Below are 22,653 nucleotides of genomic sequence, written 5' to 3' on the forward strand. Positions count from 1 at the left end.
GGATGTAGAAAGAAAAAGTGGAATAGCCAGGAGAATGTTCATTGTAGAGCAGTAACTGTAGAGTGGTCATACTTCTGCAAATCAGCCCATTTTCAGAAGCAGCCATGTTGTGACTACAGCTGCCATTGTCTCATGACGACTGCTTAGCTGTGCCCATCTCTTTCACACACACTATGTTTTCTTGCCTTTTTAGTAGAAGCAACAGACTCTTTTTTTACCACTTCCTTTGAAACCTGGCAGAGGTAAGCAACTGCATTTCTGAATTGACTGTTATGCACATGGCTGTCACTTTTTTTTTACTACTCAGTAGTAGAAGAAAATACTTTTCTTGACAGAACACAAATCAGGACACTAATGAAAAGCCTGGAAAAAACGACAACTGATCTGAGCTGCAAGGTGCTTTCCTTCTGAGGCAGCCCTCACGTTTGTGGGATGACTGAAAATACTCATACATGGTTGTCTGCTTATGACATCAAACGGACAAGGGCTCCAAGACATACAAGATGAGTGCTTTGAGGAAATGTCGTTGAAGGCACAGCCATATAGAAAGATTATATGCACATTGTATTTTGTATAAAATGGAGAAGAGAATCAAATATAGGTTAGGATCTCGGAAGGTGCGCTACAAGTCAGAGGGCTCTTGTACGACCCTGCTTCTGTACAGATGGCCCTCAAGTAGCAACCTTGGAGCGTAAGAAAGGTGGCAGTGGCAGCGGCTGTAGCTGAAGTGGTCATGTGTTTGAGCTGAACCCTGCTTTTCTGGTATCCTGCGGTCACTCTGTGCCAAGCCAGGAACCTTCAAGTTACGTATGGGTAAAGTTAGGAGTATTCACAATGGGAAGAGGATTAAAACTTGCTATGAGTGGATTCAGAAAGGGCATCTAAGAAAAGCAAAATACAAGAGTATTTCAGTAAAATGTGCTGCTTTTGATCCTTTGCAGTCTTTCTTTCTAAATTAAATCAGCAAGTGTCAGAGCAGATGGGCTGGTGTAAACCAGTGATTTAACAGGAGCCAATAAAAAGACGCTAAGAACAGCTGAAGGTGGGGGTACTCAATGCGAAAACAGAAAAGATGTCCCACAGATTCAGTACCAGGGTACAGTAACATACTGAAATGAGCTAGGATGGCTGTACCTTTGCCATATGTTTACCTCTGTCTCCTAGGAAGGCAGTGCAAGGTGTTATTTGGTAGTTAGAATTACTATTCAGTCAGGTGTGGTGGGCTTCTCTTCCAGTTTTCCTGCTACATCAGTTGGAATTAGATGTAGATTTATGACACCCTCTTTATTCAGTGGAGAAATCCTTTGAAGAGATACTCTATAGAAATGGTGGGAATGCTCTACTTAAGAAAATGGAGGGCAAAGCCTGTACTAAGAAATCGATGATGAGCTGATCACTAAAAGACACCATCAAGTCATACTTTTATAGTTTTAAAAACAAAGTTTAATTGTTAAACGTTTCAACATCAAAATGCATCAATTCTTTATTAGATGGAAAAGTCCTCTCTGCCGTAGGTATTTGCTGATTATCAGTTCTTCTAGGACTTTTTCATGAATCCTTGTTAACGACCTCAGATTTCTGAGAAAAACTTCTATAAAATATTTGCTTTGGAAATAAATATAAAAGCATAAAAAAGTGGAAAATCCTTGTTACCAGAAGCCTAAACATCATAAACGAATCAGTAGAGCTATTAACCTTGTGAACTTTGCTCTTTCCTCACATTGGGCTACTAGCACAGCTTTGGCTGAGGTTGGTGTTTCTTAGGCCACATAGTATTAGGCCACTTTTGTTTTCGATATGCACTTCAATTCCAAGCTAAATTATTTTTAGAAGGCTCTAATGAAAATATTTTCAAGATATGGCTGAAGAATGCAGGATTTACATACATTGCAGAAGGGGGAAATCAAGCTGTACAAACAGCCAGTTAGAATAAAATTAGCTACCTACTAGTTGTATTTAACTTAACAATTAATTTGTGGGCACTGTTTGGAGGACAGGTGACGAATATCCTGGATTGTCTGAGTGTAAGGAAGTCTTAACTAGTTTTACTGGCAATTTCACAGAGTGAAAAATGGAGTTCTCTCTGAAATCTTCATTTATTCTAATAAATTGTAATTAGAATTCTTCAGGATTTTAAACACTGGCAAAAATTCAGTTGTTGATTAGCTAGTAAATCTCTTAAGACTTGGACAGACAGGTGAACTGTTATACCGTTAACTGTTAAACTAGTATGCTGCTACAAAACTCTGTACAATTTGGGGACATTTTCATGCAACAAAACCAGAAGAGCCTATTGAAACTCCCTCACCATATTACATCTTCCAGCATTGTGTTTACAGTTTTGACAACTTGAAGAGGTTTAAGCGTGTAGCCAGGCAGGAGGCTCCAGCAGCATAACGGATCTCTTTCAGTATGCCAGTCCATTCCTTCTTTTCATCATCGTACCTGCATTTAACAAACAAAACAAGGTCAGAACACAGCTTCTTGAAATTTGAGTTGGATGCTTCATCACACATACATGAAAAGGAGGATCATCCATGTGTTGCAAAGGCTGGTAGCACCCACGTGCTGAAGGATGCCACAAGAAGGATGCTTTTGTCCTCCAGAACAGAAAGCCATTCTTGTGCACGTGAGTTGTCCTTTTCCTGGTCCCTAAAGCTTGTTGCTGGCCGGTGTCCTACTTCAATTGCTTCTATAAAAGCTTCTTCCTTGTGTTCAGTATCTCTTCTGAATTCCTTCAGATTCTTACATATAAAGGTGGATTTTCTGGGAATCCCTCCTATCCCGACAGTTAAAATTCCTGAATTTACCTTAGCAACTGAAGAGCCACAGCAGAGATGTGATGTTTCATCACTGCTTCCATGATTTAGATTAAAAAAAAAAAAAATCTAGGAGATAGGGATTTCTGATGATCTTGGAACAATTAGTCATTTGACTATTAACACATGAGTATGTACAAGCCTCTGTGTATACAGGCTTTTCTGTATAAGAATGTCACGAAACAGAGAATGTTTTTGTGGTACACTTACAAGGCTAAACCTGCCAAGAGATACAGCAGCTTACTCTTTTAAAGAGTAAAAGAATCTGAAGATCATGACTCAGACTGTTCAAATTATTAGTAGGTGGAAGTAGTCATTAGATCCAAATCTCATGTTCATTTGTTACTTTCTGACAAACATTTCTATCTGTCAACAAGTGCCTTACAACTGGTGCTATGGCTTATTTCCGGAGTTAAACAGAAAACTAATTTTACCCTCCAGTGTCTACAAACCTCTGTTTCAGATATGGCTTTCCACTAGGAAAGTGTGATTGCAATTAAACTTACTTCCATATGTCAGTGACTTCACTGGGTGCAAATTCTTTAGATTCAAGCTGAATCATTGCAAAGCCTCCGATAGCATACAAAGCTCCGCTTAAGGTGACTAAACTGATGGAACTTCTCTCTTGAGGAAATTCAGGCATAACCTCCCACCTAAAGATTAAAAGAAAAACCTAAGTTAAACACACACATGAGAAATATTCTAAACTGAATGCACTAAAATACACCTCTGGGTGACACAGATTCAGGTAAACAGAGTAAACCAAGAGAAGAATCTGCAGATTTTTCAGACCACAAGCTGGAGGTGTTTGTGAACAACGGAAGAGAAGAATGTGCAAAACATCATGGTGACCTTTACTTTGCTTTCTACAGAGCATGTAAAGTCCAAAGTTCCCTCGTAGAATTACTTCTTGCATAATTCACATTTTGTATTGTTAAATTTTATAAGCAAGTCTCTTTGGGATAGCATACATTTGAGTTGAAGCTTTTGTTGTAGGTTGATGGCTGCAATGCCAGCTGTCAGTGAAGATGGCACAGCCAGATGTGTTTATATACAATAGAAGTGCTTATTAATAAAATAAAGGTGCATCCAGGACCATTTGCAAGTTTGAGCTAACATAATAAAGCTTTATTGATATTATTTTAAATGAAAATTTGTAAAGAGATGATAGGAAGGAAAATTAACAAAAGTAACAAAAGGAAAATTAAGAGTAGAAAGACACAGATAGAGAGGGTATGAACTCCTGGAAAATCATAAACAGTTGGGGGATGCTGACTGCAAAAGATTCTGGCTGTGAGGAAGAACATTGGAAAGTACCTGGACCAAATAAGTGAGCTAATTCCAAGTATGAGTTACTCTCTTTTGTCATTACTTTTTCTTCATAGTATTTCAGAGCATGCACTTAAAACGGAAAGTCTTCCTGGAGTTTTCATACTAAATAAATAAGCAGAATTATCTGCCTGTCACTAACTAGTGGTAAATGGTATTTGCTGTGACAAGGTAAGTGAACAGCAAGACATCACAAGGCCACGTACCCGAAGGCCATTGAGCTAGTCCTGTTCAGGCACCTCATTTCTCTTGCCCGGGTTTCATGTTTAGTGCCAGTGCTGCTTCAACTAGATTGTGTGGCCCTTGCCAGTCTCTTCCACTTCTCCCCTATTATGCCAGCACACCTGTTTATGTGGCTGTGTGGTCAACTACATTGGGAAAGTAATCAGACTTTAAACAAAAATAAAAAAATTAGAGGGTGGGTTATTTTTGCTACACGAGCTCTTTGATCGTGTTTGCAATGTAGCTATGCTCGCATAGAAACTGCCTGTGGGGGCAGGAAAAACAGACAGAGATAGGGGCTCTTTAAGCTGCTGCTGCTGTTGCTAAACATGTGAATGTAGACCAAGTGTCTCAGTGGGAGTGTAGGCACCTGAACACCCTTCTGACTCTTATCTCAGAGTTCCTAAAAGCTTAGATGATAAAACACTTGCTTAAAAATAGCTTGAATATTGCACTCACTTATTGGTGGTCAGATCAAAAGCTTCAACAGATGCAGTAAGGCCTTCTTCAGTGACACCACCTGCAATGACAATCTTGCCCTTATGGATAGCCGTTCCAAACATCGAGCGAGCCACTTTCATTGGAGCCAGGTCTCTCCAGTCTCCTTTCTTGGGATTGTATACAAATAGTCTATTGGTGCACTTCCTGGGGAGGAAAAAGATCCTATGAGCATTCCTGATGAACTTCTGGCTTGTTCCATGTAAAACCTAGTTGGGGTGGATTGTGTGGGTTTATGTATAACACCTCCTTCCTCTCCATGAGATCCTTTCCTGTATCTAATCTTGGAATCTTTGCATGTCTGCAAAGCACCAATCACATCCATACAACTAAATCAAATGTTAAATCCTGCTTACACAGGGCAGCAATTTCACTGTACCTTACAGGAGAAAGACAACGTCCTTTCCCAGCATATCCTGTCCAGATGGGTTTGTGGAGGAATGTATGACAAAGGTTACAAAAGAAAGATTATGCTGCTGTTTTGGCTGATTTGACAAGCCTGTATCTTAAATGTCCCCTATACAAACACTGAAAAATCACCACCGTGTGCTCAGTGTGAGTGAAAACTTTGATTTCCCCAATGTTATGCCCATTAAGGTAAAACAGGCATCACAGGTCAGAAAATTTTTTTAAAACCTGACACAATAATTCCATGGCACCTAAGTAGTTCTATCTGTACGGAAATACTACTTCAGCGCTATCGATTACTAAGGTGTCTGCAATGTAAGTAAGAATTTGCCTTGGAAATAAGTACAGTTATTAAAATAACTAGTTAGGATTACAATTCATATGCAATTTTACCATATCATGAAGAAGATATCCTATATACCATAATGTGTTCCCCTCTGCCAATGTGTCAGCAACCTTAATCAAGACATGAAAAAAGGGAAACCCTTATTTCTGAATGTGAGGACATATAATCTATAAAGGACCAACCAAATAATGTTACAAATTGTCATGAAAAGACTTAAGAGACTCACTTATCATCAGTTTTTCCCCCAAGACAATATATCAGTCCATTGTTTGAGATAGTAGCATGGCCATATACTTTGATGGGTAATTTTTTGATCTCACCCCATTTCATTGCCCTGGAACGAGAAGAATATCACCGTTAGGCTCGTTCAACTAACAACGGGCTATTTACATGTCCTTGGTGGGCATAATTAAATTTTAAACATACACAGGATCATAGCACAATACTGAATCTAGAGACTCCTCAGTGCGAAGGTCCTTGCCTGCAATCACATAGATCTTGTTGTCCGACTCTCCCAGCCCGAAGAGACACCTGGCTGATGGCAGTGGAGGAAGGGCAACCCACTCGCCAGCGATGCTATCCAGCTGCAATGGCATCACAACAGGAAGCGTTAGGAAAGGCAAACAGTACAAATCCGCACAACAAACACTGTTCTACAAAATAAATCTACTTGCACCCAGTGTCTCTCAACAGCTCATCTGCTTGCCTGAACAACCTACCCTGCCCTCAGTGCAGCTAACAAATGACTTTTACCCACCCATGCTTCATGGTGCTGAGACCTAGCAGAGTCAATGCCACACAGCGCTCTCTGCATCTGCTCACCCTCCTCACGGAGTTTCTTTGCCTCTTTATTAAGCTCTTTGTCCTTGTTCAAAGGTCCCTCACTCTCTGGGTTCCCCATCACATGTTGGAAAGAACACGTTGTTGTTCTTCCTGCCTGCAGGGAGCAGACACTCCTGCCATTTCACATCTACACATCTAGCTGGTTGTGCTCATCGCTACAATGAGAGACGCCAGGCATCCTCACGCCATTCCTCTTCATGATCAGAAAACATTACATGGCAAATGGCACAGATGTTTCTTCTGCAATCCCTAGAGCAAAAGAGGTGGTGTTTCATCACAAATACCCTCAAAAGCTCCTGAGATCTCTGAAGGCACAATGAAAAAAGACTTCACTCCTAAGCAAAAAAGGCAGGCAGTCCAGCTCCAGTGGCAGTAATATTGATGTCACCCCTACTGAAGTACTCTCGCAGCTGTCTCAATTCACACCCAGTATGCTGAAAACACCTAAGGAGAAGCAGCAGGAGGACAGAAGAAAAAAACAAATAAATGAACCAAAATAGTATTTTCCTAGAACTGCGGTGCTTAATTTTTGTTTTGGTCTGAGAACTTACAATTGAAGCTGAATGCTCCCTAACATTCAAAAAGAATATTTTCTCTCTTCTATTGCATACAGATTTGCTTAACGATGTATAGGAAGGGAAGGTAAAATGTGAGTTTGTATGAGTGTAAAGGCATTTGACAGAAAGCGAGATAAAGTTCAGTCAGAGTAATCAGATCTGGGTTTAGCACAGTGACATCCTTTTTCCAGAAGCGTGTTCCACAGTCAAGGTCTCCATGCTAAGTGCATCTCCCAAATTCACATTTTTGAGCCAGTGGCAGCTTTGTTTTCTCCTGGGTTGCTAGCTACCAAATAAAATGGTAACAGGTGCTTCACTGGGGGAGAAAGGGAGATCAGCAAGTGAAAATCGGATTGGCACCACATTAACATTTTTGAGGGAACAACAGCCACATGGGTAATGCAGATAAATATTTTAACTATAGGCAGTAGCAGCAGCAAGCCAGCTCCGAGGTGACAATCAAGAGAGCAGGATTTCAGGAAAGGGATGTAGACATACAAAGCAGGATTCTGAAAACTTCATCAAATTTTAATATCAGTCTTGAGGTTTAGTTTTTCAGAGGTCCCTTTCTAATAGCCTGAGACTTATAGACTATCAGTTCTGGATTATATACATTTTGACATCAACACAGTATTTCTGTTGGAAGAGTATTCCTGTAATAAGTTTTGCACTTCAGTGATTAGTGTTTTATATCTACATAGGGAAATGTAACAGTGCTACTCCCTCTCTAGCAAACTAAGACTTCCCTCTCATAGGTATAACAAATGCCTGAAACCAACTTTTTCATGGTGTGTGACACCAGTGAGCCATACTGCTATAAACACTTAACATTTGCATTTTTAAAATATCTGGAGGCTTTAGGAGTCTATCGCTGCTTATCACTGCTTTACTTCCTACTAAAAAAGGGACTACTTTCACTCCTTTGGGCCAATGTGCCTAAAGACAAGACATGGCCAGCAGCATAATTCATCATGGGATAGTTTAAATATCCTCCAAAGCATGTAGCCAGGTAGTTAAAACCACAACAGAATTAGTTTATGGTGTAAGCATGCCAAATTGTATTTTTGCTGATTTTCTGAAATACGTTGTGGAAGTTACAATTTGTATTAACTGGCCTTATATTTATACAGATTTACAAAGATATAAAATTATGCTCTCAGTTGAAACGTAGTGTTTGGTCTACTGACATTGACAGTTTGCCAAGAAAGCAGCCTACCATCTCTAAATTCTGTATTTTAGAATGCCCTTAGGCTTTCAAACGTAGATGTGAAAAAAGGACTTCTGGAATTTTAGTGGCCGAAGTGGCATTTAAAATACGCACATTACTGCTGTCATAAAAATATTCCAGATGCAAAAAAAGAAAGACATCTCATTAGATCTAAAGCAGCTAAGCGCTCAACCTTCATGGAAGTTAACAGAAGTTCACAAAAAATATTTCACAAAAATATCATTAGGTTTAAATTTAGGCATCTGTACCATGAAAAATCTGGGCCTTAAACAATGAAAGCCAGTGCCTAGATATAATATACTAATCCTTTAATCTTTTCTGAGACCTCACCAGGGGCTTGATCTTGAAAGAGAAGATGCAAGTCCCTTGGTTTCATTTATCTTTCTGAGACAGGAATAGCTCTCTATAGATACTTCTCTCCATTGACCGTACAGAGAGACTAGACAACTCATTTGCATAGACTCAAAATATTTTTCAGTAACTCTTATAAGCACCTATTATTGCACCAACAATTATAAAGCTTATACCTGGAAGAAGTATGACTGGAAAGGCTGATCCTTGTTCTCCTCTTCCACATACAGTCCTCCAACAATGTAGACCTGATTTTGTTTGGTGACTATACTGGAATGATTTCTGGGAATCTGTTCTGCCAGGGCTGCTAGATAGCATTCATTTTCAAGAGGATCATAAGCTACTGCAGCGGTGTCATTAACCAGAAGAATTAGGTCTTTGACAAACATGCCGTGCCTGGGAAGGTCATTTAGGTAGCCAGGCAGTAAATCTTCATCTCCTACATCACCATTCACCTCCCCTTTGGTTGACTTTTCTGTACTTTTGCTAGAATCAGGCAGTTTTCCAGCAAAAGCATCCTTAATAACCTTTACTTTTTTCTGAAGGTCTGAGTTGCCTTTAATTATATCATCCTTCTCAACGTGTTCTTTGAAATATTTTTCTGGCATAAGACGAAAACGTATGCAGTCAAAAATTTCCCCCAGGCTCTTTACTCTGTTCTCCTTGTCTGTTCGGACCCATCTCATTACTGCTTCAAATACCAGTTCTTCCTTCTCTACATTTAAGCTGTCAGGTGAAATAATGGAGATAAGTTCATGTGGGGCAAGCTGCATGAAGTCCTCTTCTTTGCAAATCTGCACAAAATGATCTGAGACAAAATCGCGGGCAGAAAATGCAAGTCTTGGGCAATCAAGCAGAACACCTAATCGAAGGATGGCCAGGCAGTTACCAACAGCAAGCCTCTTCTGAAGATAGGAGACACACACAGTGAATACAGAAGGGATCTGAAAGCGACTGGCCAAAGCAAAAATATCTTGCACATTAGAATCATTAAGATCAATACTTGCTGAATAAAGGTATTTGACAATCATATCCAGGATGTTGGGGTCAACATTATCAAGAACTACCTCTTTCTTTTTCTCTTCATTTTGCTCGGATAAGAAATACTCACGAAAGTAAGGGCTACATGCCGACAGAATCAGTCTGTGGCACGGCAGACTTTTATCACCAGCTTTTAGAGAGCAATCTATAAACTTTTTCTCTTCAAGGAGTTCTTTGAGGCCATCCTGAAGAAGGGTGGATTGGTAAAGTCTGAGCTCTTCAGTGAGTTCCCTTTGGGAATCCATTTCGCAAATACTTGGGAAAGGGGAGGGAGCAGAAAGCTTTAGCTGTTGTCTGCCCAAAGGTCGGTCTGTAAAAAAGGCAGACCAATGTGCTTTGCCCTGCCTGAAGCCTCTGCAACTTAATCTCGCTAGCTAAATATAGGTGCATACTCTTACAGGTTGGAATTTAGGATGGATCGTTTGGAAAAAAAGAGCTGCTCTCGCAGCTGTCAAAGACTGAAAGAAGCAACTGTTGCTTTTAGTCACTATGGTCAGGTTTTGCCATCATTCTCCACATTGAATCAATGAGATTACGTGCAATGTAAGAAATTATTTGACACGAGTAAGGACAGCAGAATCTGACGCTCAGTGAGACAGCTATGAGCAAGATTGTAAATATACATGTACCAAGTATTCTGAAATAGAAATATTATTAATCAAGTTGTCAGCTGCAACTACTGTTCACTTTTTCAGAGTTGCTTAATACATCTCATTGCTGCAGTCATAAAGATATTAAAAAACTCCAGAACTTTGCATCAATTTTCTATGCTGTAAGATTTTTTTTTACATACCCATATCACATCTGCAATTTCTTCAGATACTAAGACTTTGAAATTCATTTTGAGCTGCTGCTTAATATCCATTTGGTTGTATTTATTTGTAAACAAAACCCTACTGTTTAGACATAAAATATACATTATTCAGGTAAAGTTCTGCTTTCAAAAATAACTTAAAATGAAGTCTCCACCCCCCTTAAACACCATTCTTCATTTCAGATAATATGTAGATGTTATCAATCCTTTCAAATTCGACTGTACTAGAAATGGTGTTAACTGCTGTTAAACTAAATCAAAACAGTACATAGGAAAGGTAGAACAGAGAATGAAAAACATGTAATCCACCATATTAACATTATTTAATGGATGTGTAATTTAAAAATAAAACTAAAAAAATTTCTGAATTTAAACTAAAAAAGCCCCAAATCAGACAAGTAGTTTGAAAAGTGAATGTGAATTTAGAAAAATTATGCATATGTTGAAGGTTTCACAATTTAACAGATTCAAAACAAATTTGAAATTTTAAGTTGTTTAATGTACCTTGATGAAGGACTGTATTTTGCCCATCTAGAGAATGCTTTTTACCCATATGGTAAAATGTTCTTTGAATGTAATGGAAACAGGATCAAAACATAACTATTTGAATTCAAGATCTACAACGAGGTATAACATTATCGAAGTTTATTGAAATCATAATTGCTTTTCAATACACGTAGTATTTTATTAAAATATATACCTTGAAAGATTTTCTACAAACACCACAATTATATTCACACCACAGTTACTTTACCATAACAGTCAGCTGCTAAAACAACAGCTGAGAGGAGAGCTCATTTCACTTTTTCCACTTATAGAAAACAGCGCAGAGGTCTTCTCTCACTAGAAAACGTAACAGCTGCATCTTCGTTTAAACAATAAATGACTCATTTCCCTCTAACACGTAACATCAGAAAGGTCTAATGACTCAGACACAGAAGCTATTTGTGTGTGCACTTTTTTCTAGATCATTCCTTAAAAAAAGTGCTTTAGTCAAAAATAAAAGAAAAAGAAAAAACTGTATGAGGCTATCTGGATTACAATTAAGTACCTGGAACAATATGTGCTGAACATTTAACAAAATTATAAGACATGAAAACTAATATTTGGAACAGTATTGCTTTTTGTCAAAGTTATCCGTAACACAGCACCGCTGCAATGACACAGCCAATATGCCTAGATAGAAAATACTCTGCATATGATAACCTGTGTTGCACAACATTAAACAAGTTATGGAAATTTGATTTAGATATAATCATTATAGGAAAGTACATCACATGTACATACATGTACATACATGAATACTTTAAATTGAGCATCAAACTATATACCACATACCACTATATACCACACACTGCCCTATCACAAATGGTGGCCTCCGTGTAGGTAGGAAGAGGAGGCTTCCCTGTCTGACACACTTTCAGGTAAAATGGCAGGGGGTGGCTGGTCCTGGCAGCCAATCACAGGGCAGTATGTAAACACAGGGGTCATGAATTTGTAAATAAAGATGGTGGCTACCTGCCATAAAACGGTGGCTGAAACACCATGATGGACCCTGTGTTGTTAGGGGAGGGGGCTTCCTGCGCTGACAACCTCCTGGGGGAAGCAGGATGGGGTAGCTGGTCCTGCCAGTCACACTCCTGAAAACACGTGGGCTACAAGTGTGCCAAAACCCACAGTCAGCCAATCCCAAAGCAGTGTGAAAACGTGGGGTCTGACATTTTACATAATGGCGGCTGGAATAAAGTGGCAGCCGCCATACATGTAGTGGGGAGAGCCTTCCAGGTCCTTACAGCCTGACAGAGAGGAGGGACCTCTCGGGTCCTTACACCATGTGACCAGAGGAAGGGCGGGACTTCTGGGGCCTGTGGAACACGTGACTGCCTGCAGGGGGCGGGGCTTCCACCAGCAGCGCGGGCCCCACACCTGCGTACATTAGATGTTGGTTGTCCTCCCACTGCTTACAGAAACAGTGTAATAAATAAAAAACGAGGGTTTTGAATCATCTTTCCTTTATGACATATCCTGAGGGCATATTATCTAATATTTGCCTGTATTTAGCTTTGGCATGTTCTTTCTCTGCTACTCTGGTATTTCTAAATTATCTTCTACAGATCTCACAAGCCCAGTAACAACCGAGAGTCCTTCCGTGCTTAGGAAACAAACACGTGCCAACTTAAATCACGTCATTACTTCCCAGAGTCCCTGGAGTGTGAAGCCGTCCTTTAGCTTCTCTATTGCAAGTCCTAGTTCTTCTGAAAAAACAGGCTCCCCATCATGTTGCTTTTTTGAATGCATGAGATATGAGAGAAAATAAAATAAAGCAGAAGGTACTTTTTAATTTTATTATCCCATTTTAACAATATGAATTTGATAGTATGAAAAAAGATGTTCTTACCTTGTTTTCATCAGCAAAGTAAGCCTGCAAAGGAAAGAAAAAAAAGAACTCACAACCTTCGAAAAAAGCAAGTTCTAAAACCAAATCTGCTAATAATTTCCTGGGGTGGAAAGTGTACTTGGTAAGTTTTCTTCAACAAACCAGTCTGTATGGTTTTTATTTTTGTTTTGTAAACAAGATCAGAGTTTTTTTCTATGTTGAAATAATATACAAAAGGGTTCTAACAGGACTTGGTGATTATGTTATTTTTCATTAAATACCAATTTTTGAGTGTTCCATCATAATAAACAAAGATTTTTAAATGGTAAAATTTTCATATTACATTTGTTACACTGACAAATACTTCATAGGAAATAAAATGTTAAAATGAAGGCAAACTGACAGCATCCTAGCATCTTCTGCCTCACGTGCAGCAGCATTTATTATTCAATTTCAAAAACTAACTTAAAATGTATATAAAAATTCAGTTAACATCATACTCTATCTAAGAAATGAACACAGAGGAACTAAACAATTAACCAAATTTTTCTACTCTCAGACAGAGATCTGGGGAAGAGATACAATCTTTCCCATTCTGTGTGTGTGGAAATTAAGGATCAATCTCTTAGGAAATCAGATCTCTGAAAATACCCACAGCTCTAGAAGTCTCTGGACCAGCAGGCTCTAGATCTTCACATTTACCAAAAAGAGCCTGATCTTGCTTCAGCTGCCCCCGTGGGCTGGCGAGAGGCAGCAAATAAAGCGTTTTGCTGCTCAGCTGGATCTCAAGCTATACAAGACTCTACAGAACAGCATCACAGTCATCACGTGTCATGAATATTGGTGTGAGCCAGTCCTTGGGTCCTGGACCATCTCTGTCTCCAATAGCAACAACCTTCTAATCACTTACAGCTTCCAGGTTTTGTTTCAGAATATGCAAAGCACAGTTATTTAATCCAGGTGACAAAGGCACCAACAGAGCAAACAATCTACCTTTAAGGAAAAGGTAAGTCTTCCTCTATGTTGAAAAAAAGTCAAAAAGTGAGGAAAAAGGAGGGAAAAGAAGAGATCAGAGCTTATCTGCATAAGTAAATGATAGCAAAAGAAAAGAAGGTGGAAATAAGAGCGGTGCTAGCACTGCTAATTTATGAAATTTCAGAGATGAATTAAGAAAACGTGTCAACTGGCAATGTGTCAAGGCTAGCACTTGATAACATGTGCAGTCTACCTGTGCAGTCAGTCATGCAGTCAAGTGTTATTGGGTTGCACAGTAAATTTGGAAATTCCTAGAAAGAAGGTCATCAAGCAACCTAACGCATTTAAAAGCAAATTTTCCTGAAATACTAGGAGACAGATACTAACACAGTTTTCTAAACTGGTACTGTCAGGAGTGCAAAGGCTGTCGGGAGTAACTCAAAATTATTGCTGCCTTTATAAAAATCTTTCAAGTTTGAATCTCAGATGAATGTTGAGAGTACAAATAACACCATCTATTAATCTGCTCCAAGAGAAGGAAGACTTGTTTTAATATAATGTATTTGATTATATAATACTGCTGGTTTTCAAGCTATTCCTGATCTTAATAGGTTGAGAAACTACATACACCTATTACTTAAAGTATCTATTACTATTTATTTTGAATAATAGTTTGTTCTTGAGTTAAAAATCCATACACAAAATAAATTCCTGTAGTAATCAGGCTTTTGAATAAAAGGCATGTAGGCGTGTTTTAAATATAGAAAGTTTTAGCTTATCTTTAACAGAGGATTATAGATGTACATCACCTACATTTGAATGACCAAACAAGAACTATTTTATTTTTTAGTTTTCTGTGGAGCAGCTTACCACAAAAGCATCTGTATGCTCATCAGATTCTATTTCCACATCATCTTGAACCTGCTCCACTCTTAGGTCTTCAAGAGGTTGAGGCTGCAAATTAAAACACTGAAGTAAGTAAATCCACATATCTAATATGTTTAATACATTTCTACTACTGCTGTTAACACAATATTGTATCTAATTTAAAATAAATGAGTGGAGTACCTTTTCTTCCATTTCATAATCCACTCCAAATATAGGGTTAGCTGAATAAACTCTGTGAAGTGAATTAATTTCTTTCACTGCCTCCTGTAGTTTCTCCACAGGGTCTATTTTAAAACCAAGTACATATCCTCCACTCTATATAACAGAGAAAAAAGAAGACATACATTTATTAGTGTTGCTTATTATTTAAACAACTTTTTCCCCTTGACAGGGATTTGCAATTTAACGATAGCAAATTTCAGTTTGCTCATAAAACATTATCTGTGTGTTGGTATTATCTTATTTTCATTCCACCACTTAAACTGTGGGTGAAGTAAAACAAATGACAATGTTTCTCTATGAGGTAAATAAGCTTTTAATTGTTAGCCCATTATATAAATGGGGGACAAACAGAAAAACACAAGCAAACAAGGGTGGGAGAAATTCAGTAGCTAGGAATTAAATCATTAGTATCACTTCTCAGCAAATGTTTAGTCGGTTAGATCTTGCTGTTGTTATTAAAGAAGCTTTCAGATACACTAAATAAAGGTAGTTGAACTTCCTAAAAAAAAAAAAATCACCATTAAAAGCATTTCTGATTAAGGTCAAATTGAAGAAAAATATTTTTTTTCTCTCACAGCAAAACACATATGCAAATGAAAAAGATTAACAATAGTGGCCTTAATTAAGTATAGAAGTAATTAGATCCCAAAGATAATCTGTCAGATGACACTGTTTTTAACAGTTATTTTAGGGTTTTTCTAACTAGTCATGCTGGCCTATTGTTGCTTCGCTTAGAGAAACCAGAACTCACAATAGCCATATTGACCTTAACATACAGACATCTTAAGCAGTGCAAAGAGGACTTTTTAAAAATTGTGTTCAACAGGCCACACAGAAGAAACACTCTAAGTACCTTAAAATTAGCCCTGTAACATTTCAGAATTAGGGAACTATTATATATAAAAATGTAACCAATGAAAAAAAAGCTTCTTACCTGCTGAGAACTCTCTATCACAAGCGCCAAGCCAAACTTTGAGTCTCTCACTTTTATTGAACGCTAATGGTAAAGAGGTAGAAACTGTTTGTAAAAATTTTGGAATTACTTGATAAAAATCTGCTTTATCTTTTTTTTTTTTACACTGTACTTATTACAATTACTGGTTCTGGAAGCTTGGCTACCAGCATTCCCTCCCATTTACCATTACAAATCTGAACCCCTGAACCTGAGGAAAAAGTGTTTTTATCAGAAGCGGTAACAGTGGTTAACAGTTCATTTCTGAACATCAGGTTCACAGATCATTAATCCCAGTGTTATGTAGGTGGCATGAAGCATCATAGTAAATAGTTTGAAAATTGGAAATACAAGCCATTTTCAACATCTGTACCTCCCCATGAAAGCCCCTAGTTGATCTGGACAGAAAAAAAAAAATCTACACTGTAGTTGATGCTGGTAAGACTAAATTCCTCCCTGACTGCGGGACATGAAATACTAATTTTGGTGAGCTGGGAGTTTTAACTAAGACTTGAACTTATGCCATTTCATTTTGAAAATGGTTGTTTTAAGATACTTACAATTTGTAGATATGGTATGCTGACATTAAAGCTGTCATTCATATTTGCATGCCAAACTATTCTCACATTAGTAATAAAAAACGTTCCCAAATTTCCCTATTAAAGAAAAGGTATATTAGAACTGCTTTGAAGGATAGAGCCTTTTTTCCAAACACGATGATTACTGCTCTCCATTTAAACACAAGCAGGATACAGCTTTGTATTTATTTCAATAAAAGCCTGATTCTTTCCTACCAAAACCAGTCAAAATGCTTCTATTGACTCCAAGGAAGCAAGATCCAATCTTTAAAGGATATAGCACTCAAGCGGTGAAAATAGCTGGGAGTACCTATTACTGCAGCAAAGCAGGATCAAATCACGGCACAGCAGACCTCATGGGAGTACACAAAGCATCTGAGAGTGTTCTTAACTGTACAGATCTGGAATTGGCACATAGCGTAAGTGTAATGGCACGTGGGTTAAACTTAGGCGACTGTGGAGATGTGTGCCAAGGGAACATAGAGAAAAGAACTTTTTAGCTTGTCAGGATGGATCCTATTTCCATTCTGGACTAAAACTGCACAGACAGAAATAACAGCTCCCATTTTGTTTCATGGCTCTGGGAAATACTTGCAACTAATGCCCTGTAAAATAATAGAAATGTTTTCTATTTTTTCCTTAAAGTCTTTATTTTTCCATGTTTTAAGACACAGATTCCTATTCCAATATTTTCAATTTCCAGTAATCAAAAGACAGTATAGTCTTACACTGTAGTAAAATCTGCATGTAAACATACAAATATTCAGCAAAGCAGTTTGGAAACATGATTGTCTTTCAGGATGATACAGAGCTTTAGACTCATATCTTTTTAACAGGAATGGTATATCTAGTTCCTTGCATATTAGCTAAGTCACATAGGCTTCAGGTTGCCAAAATAAAGACTTTGTTGTACTGAGTAGCAAATATATGGGATCAGCTTCTCTGCCTGCATCAACTGATGAACTGAATTAAGGGTAATTAATTCCTTTAAGGCTACAAAACTATGGTAATACCATTGCTAGATGATTACATTTTAACTTCGCTGTAGTCAGCATAGTCTCATTTTCACTATACCTGGTCACTTGATAAATTCCAAACTCCATTGATTTTATCATATATTTGTTCTTGTGGTAATAATCTCAGTTGCTTGTTTTGAATCAATGCACTTCTCAGCTTCAGGTCACGATACATTTTAGAAGTTTCATAAGCTCTGCAAAAAATAAAAATACACATTACCATTTCAGTGTTTTCTATTCTCTTTAGTGTTTGTTTTAGCACCAATATGACACGTTGTACATTTTCAGCTTTTTTATCACAACATTGCACAGAAATGAGAGTACTATTAAAACATCATCAATGTAAACTGTTATATTTCAGCTTTCCTTAATGAAGTTATCTTTAAACTTAAAAGGATTTTTTTGACATCTGGTGGGATGTCCTGTACTGTTCATGTGTATACTATTTCTTTCTTTTCCTTAAGAAAGACAGTCATGTCCCAGCCTCTATTGCAAAGCGTAAGTCTTCTGGGTCCCATGTTATACATAGCATGGACATCAAGAACCCTTTATTTTTCAGTGCTGGTTAAGTCACAAACACCCAATATACATACGTCACTATTCCATAGCTCTTAAATAGAAACCTATGGTAATGGATTATGCACACATTCATTCAGATGACTTATCTTTAGGTGGGAAACATCCACTGTTTTGTACTCAATTAGAGTTTTGACCAGGATTTAACGCTTCATTTCCATTACATGATCCAAAATTATGGGAAATTACTATATACAGAAATTATAGATGGAAAACGGACGCTGAAATTAGCTCTTTTGTATTTTTATTTGTTTAGATAGTTTATACGCACCAGGTGTATAAACTGTGATCAATGTATTAATACACATTCATTTTCATTATGAACAGTTATCTACTAGAATTTGTGATCATTCTCTCCCTTCCTTCCAGAGATTGTGTTCTCCTCTTTTGAAGTTTTCTGAATGTTACATATGGGCAGTTATACACTTGGTCCATCAGCAGTAGTAATCCCACAGATCTGATTCTTTGCATTTTGTAAATGAACAAACACTATTTTAAGTATGCTACCTGTGTACAGCAATAACTGAAGTGAAGAGTCTGGGACTCCCGGGGACAACATTGGTAAATATGAACTCAAACCGTGTATTGTTACATTTAGTCAATATATACAGAGCTTCTGTCTGCCCTCGTAATTTCTGTAAGGAAAAAATGAAATTTAACATTTTGCAACATAGTAGCTTGACTGTACAGGCAATAAATAATCTTGACATATCTTCTAAATTCTTGTTCTAAATAGTATATCTGAAGGTGTAATCCTGACTCTACCACTGATCTACTGCTGCCTTCAACTGAACTCAGTTTTTTTGGAGAAACTAGCACTTCCATCAACAGTAGAACTAATGAAGCCTGCCTGCTATACATGTAAAACTCTCTCAACTTTTAAAACTAAACTTCCATTACTATTCTATTGCTGTTCTTGCAAGTAAACTTTCAGATTATTGTTGATATAGTGCAATAAGTATAAACAATGAGTTACAGCTTCTTTTATTATTTTAAAAAGTATTTTTTGAAACTTACTGAGTTGGCAGTTCTTGTAGTTATATTTATAATGCAGTTGTAACCAACAGCTAAATGTTAGGGGAGAAAAAAAACAAAAAACAGTTTTGAGAACAAGAAAGAAGAATAGTCAAAATTACAAAGTAAAATACTGAATTTTGTAGCACAGCTTTGGATGCTATTTGTGAGAACTACACATTGTGGTTAATGATCTGGGCCCTCATCACAAAATCAAAGACTAATTTAAGCTGGAAAGGACATTGGGAGGTTTTCTGGTCCAATGCTCTTCTCAAAGCAGGATCAACTTCATCTGGCTGCTCAGGGTCCGGTCCAATTGAGTTTTGAGTATTTCCAAAGAATGAGATTCCACAACCACCCTGGGAGCCTCTTCCACTGTTTGACTGCCATCATTGTGAACATTTTTCTTCCAATATCTAATCATAATTTTCCTTGCTTCAGCATTTGACTGTTGCCTCAAGAAGGTCTGTTTCATCATGATGTTGTCCGTAAATTCTACCTTTATAAATAAAACTTTCTACATTGATATAATACTTTGTAGAAGAAGAGCTAAGGGGATGACAAAGAAAAAAAGCAAAATGGAAACTATAAAGTAGAGAAGAAACAAAAAGAAGAAGAGGAAAAAACAGTTTCAGGCTGCGTTTCAGCAAATTAAATTAAATATGAATAGACCTGCTAGCTACCCATACAGTTAAAATTAGAAACTTATTCAGAGCTTATAATAGTAAATTTGAAAAGGCAGGTACTTGTGGGGAATAAACACTGTAGGACAATACAGAATGTGAATAAACAGGTGGCAACAAGAGGTACAAGTAAAGCACGGTGTGAAGAAACTCAAACTTTTGTTTCTTTCTAGAAAAACAAATGAATCCCACATAGGCCAAATGGAAAATACGTCTGAAGTACTCTTCAACTTCTGTTCCGAGAAATTAACATGGAATATTAGTATTTTGCTATGCATTATACAACAGTTCCTATATTACAAATAGATCCATTAGTAACAGTTTATTGCAGACTTTACGGAGCAACAGAACTATACTTTACTATTCTGTACTGTAATCAATACTATTGTGAAAGAATAGCATGCAACCACAAAGGAAACACAAAATTTGCAGTTGTTTAACAGGAGATGATACTTACAGAGATTGACTCTGGGCAACGACAACGAGCGCCAAATAATCCGCAAATTTGTCACAAGCAGTCTACCTGGAAATAAAGAGTGTAGATATTTTTAATCTGAATAATTTTCATTAAACTAAATGTTCAATTCAGTGGTACATATCTACCTCTAGTTTTGAAACACCAGAATATTCCTTCCCCTTGGTAGGAAAAAGAAGAAAAGCACAGAACACCCCAGCAGAAAAATCACTAATCACCTTTTTTTTTTTTTGAATGCTAGGAGAGAAAATCCAGCAAGGAACAAATGAAACAACCTCTAACATATATCAGCATTCCTCAAAAAAAACCCAAGAACAGTCACTGATTTCACATTCACCTGCCTATGGTAAAAATGCAGAGACACAATCAGTGCAGAACTGCTCTGGGGAGGAGAAGGGGAAGGCAGTGAGTTAACTATCGCAGCTGTCTTCATGAATAACCTCACCCCTTTATGTCACATGCAAATTTCTTCGATTCTGTACCCTGTACAGCAGCACATCCAACCCCAGGAAGGGTCATCTCAGCATGCTGGCAGCTTCATGCCCTTGCGCACTATATATATATATATTCCTGATTCAGTTTAAACGAGGTTAGGAAAAACTAAGCATTAAACAGGATTACAGCAAAAGATCACCACAATGTTTATAAATGGGTTATTCTTACAAGGCTTTCAATTCTAAACAAATTCTGAGACAAGATTATCACCTTCATATAACTTTGAACACGAGATCCTATTTGAAAATACTCCAAGGGGAAACAGATCTGTGAAACAGGCAGGATCTGTTTTCTGCAACAGACCATTGATACCAAGTTCAATGGAAACCAGACAGGGCTTTCACGAACCTACACAGGTTAAATATTAGAAAGTTAACAATTTCCCTGAGTATGCAGTTACCTCTGTCTCCATTGTTTCCTTTGGTATCTTCAACAGACTCTAAGCAGTCTATAAGGACCTCTCCAGGTCTCATTTTCATTTGTCTAATAGAAAAAAAAGAAGAAAAAATTACCTAGTGAAAAATAGATTAGATTTATCCTCCAAAAGGCGGCCATTTATATTTCCCCCCTTTGCTTTCCTTTCTCCTTTTTTTGCTTCGTGCATCATACAATGAAAAATCCACATATGCACACATACACACAAATCAACATTATATACCTGAAATAGTTATCACTACATCTGGCAAATAAGAAATATTAATACCTTTATTATTAAATTATAACAGTAAATAAATAATTATGTAGGAAGTGTGACCAAGCAAACTATATCCCAAAACAGGGATAAAGTGTGTGAAAACGTTAGGCAAAAAAGTTGCATTCACATCATTTTTAATGGATAGAATTTGTTGCTTCTTGCTGTACTTTTTAGGTCATAAGGAGTGGAGCTAGGCTCAGGAAAGAATAGATGCCAGCAACGGAAATATCAGATTTATACCAACATGTGAAATGCTCTGCTAAATTCTCCACAAAGGGTGTGGTTTGGGTTTTTTTTTTTTTGTTTTTATTTGTATGTTGCTTGATTTAACCAGTCTAACCACTTTTACATAACAACAGAGGTAGTATGACATTTTTCTGTATTTTGATTCTATTGTGTAAAGCAGACAAAGCTCTTCAGTGTATCTGCATGACAGAAACAAAATGCATTATCAGGAGAGGAATTCCATGAAATACTACTGGAGATGAGGATCGAGACACTAGGTATGGACTCGACAATACATCACCAGAACAGCACAAAAGATATTAGACAGGAGGTAGCAAGAATAGTAACATTAGCGTTAAAGAAAATATGGAAGCAGGCTCTGTCTACATGACAATTCTACAAGAAAATAAGGCAGAACTACTTAAACATCCAAGATACAATTTAATGTTTATAAAATTACTGCAGAGCGCACATCTGAGAGACAAGGAGTGTTCTCAGTAGGGCCAGCTGAGTAGGAGGGAGATGAAGCACGATAGTACACTTTCAGCCTCCATCCCCAAAATCACCACCAACCAGCTTCTATAGCTGTAGATATTACAAAAGCTATGCAAGGTTTTGCCGCAGGAACCAGAGAAGAAGTTTTATGTCTCGGGTAAGGCTGACAGCTCATCAGAGGTCAAGGCCCGCACCCGCCCGCCGGAGTCTCAAGGGCCACACAAGCCTTTTCCCGCCCTGCCAGCAAGAGCTCTCCCCGCGCCGCCACAGCGGGAAGGCTCCCAGCATGCATCGCGCCACTAATGGCGGCCGCGCTCAGCCTACTGGCAGACCCGGAGGGGTCCGAACGCCCTGCTGTAAGGGCAGGGCAGGGCAGCGACACTCACTGCGGAGAGATGTCGAAGCGGACATCTCTGTCCTCCCACAGCACGTCCAGCACGGCGCTCATGGCTGCCGACCGCGGCGCAGGGCCCCCCTCCCTCCGGCAAGTCCGCGCACCGCCTTGGCAACGGGGGTGGTGTCTCGCGCCCCC

The 22,653-nt window shown here is 38.1% G+C and overlaps 2 protein-coding genes across 3 annotated transcripts; both read right to left on the reverse strand.

The window, feature by feature from the left end:
- Nucleotides 1-1,420: 1,420 nt before the first annotated feature.
- Nucleotides 1,421-9,964, reverse strand: KLHL41 (kelch like family member 41). The gene is made up of 6 exons (XM_068407251.1): nucleotides 8,778-9,964; nucleotides 6,049-6,206; nucleotides 5,849-5,956; nucleotides 4,830-5,015; nucleotides 3,326-3,472; nucleotides 1,421-2,445 (listed from the first exon to the last, which is right to left on the reverse strand). The coding sequence occupies exons 1-6, from the start codon at nucleotides 9,885-9,887 to the stop codon at nucleotides 2,334-2,336; spliced, it is 1,821 nt and encodes a 606-aa protein (XP_068263352.1). The 5' UTR covers nucleotides 9,888-9,964; the 3' UTR covers nucleotides 1,421-2,333.
- Nucleotides 9,965-11,086: 1,122 nt separating this feature from the next.
- BBS5 (Bardet-Biedl syndrome 5) lies at nucleotides 11,087-22,651 on the reverse strand. 2 transcript variants are annotated; one of them, XM_068407252.1, is made up of 12 exons: nucleotides 22,508-22,651; nucleotides 21,108-21,190; nucleotides 20,195-20,260; nucleotides 19,058-19,107; nucleotides 18,548-18,675; nucleotides 17,523-17,658; nucleotides 16,431-16,526; nucleotides 15,853-15,915; nucleotides 14,877-15,011; nucleotides 14,679-14,762; nucleotides 12,855-12,878; nucleotides 11,087-12,739 (listed from the first exon to the last, which is right to left on the reverse strand). In XM_068407252.1, exons 1-12 carry the CDS (start codon nucleotides 22,567-22,569, stop codon nucleotides 12,638-12,640), a joined length of 1,029 nt encoding a protein of 342 aa, XP_068263353.1. In that variant the 5' UTR covers nucleotides 22,570-22,651; the 3' UTR covers nucleotides 11,087-12,637. The 2 variants fall into 2 exon arrangements, with proteins under 2 accessions (XP_068263353.1, XP_068263354.1); XM_068407253.1 differs by lacking the exon at nucleotides 16,431-16,526.
- Nucleotides 22,652-22,653: the final 2 nt, after the last annotated feature.

The sequence above is a fragment of the Nyctibius grandis genome, chromosome 9 (assembly GCF_013368605.1).
Source record: "Nyctibius grandis isolate bNycGra1 chromosome 9, bNycGra1.pri, whole genome shotgun sequence".
Taxonomy (NCBI): domain Eukaryota; kingdom Metazoa; phylum Chordata; class Aves; order Nyctibiiformes; family Nyctibiidae; genus Nyctibius; species Nyctibius grandis.

Excerpts from the sequence above, each read along its gene's own strand:
- KLHL41 (XM_068407251.1), bottom strand. The coding sequence starts at position 9,887 with ATGGATTCCCAAAGGGAACTCACTGAAGAGCTCAGACTTTACCAATCC. Across the intron at positions 3,473-4,829 it reads TTTGATCTGACCACCAATAA|GTGGGAGGTTATGCCTGAAT; the intron begins GTGAGTGCAATA and ends TTTAATCTTTAG. Across the intron at positions 2,446-3,325 it reads GAAGTCACTGACATATGGAA|GTACGATGATGAAAAGAAGG; the intron begins GTAAGTTTAATT and ends TGTTAAATGCAG.
- BBS5 (XM_068407252.1), bottom strand. The coding sequence starts at position 22,569 with ATGAGCGCCGTGCTGGACGTGCTGTGGGAGGACAGAGATGTCCGCTTC. Across the intron at positions 14,763-14,876 it reads ATTATGAAATGGAAGAAAAG|CCTCAACCTCTTGAAGACCT; the intron begins GTACTCCACTCA and ends TTTAATTTGCAG. Across the intron at positions 12,879-14,678 it reads AGCATACAGATGCTTTTGTG|GCTTACTTTGCTGATGAAAA; the intron begins GTAAGCTGCTCC and ends TTTCCTTTGCAG.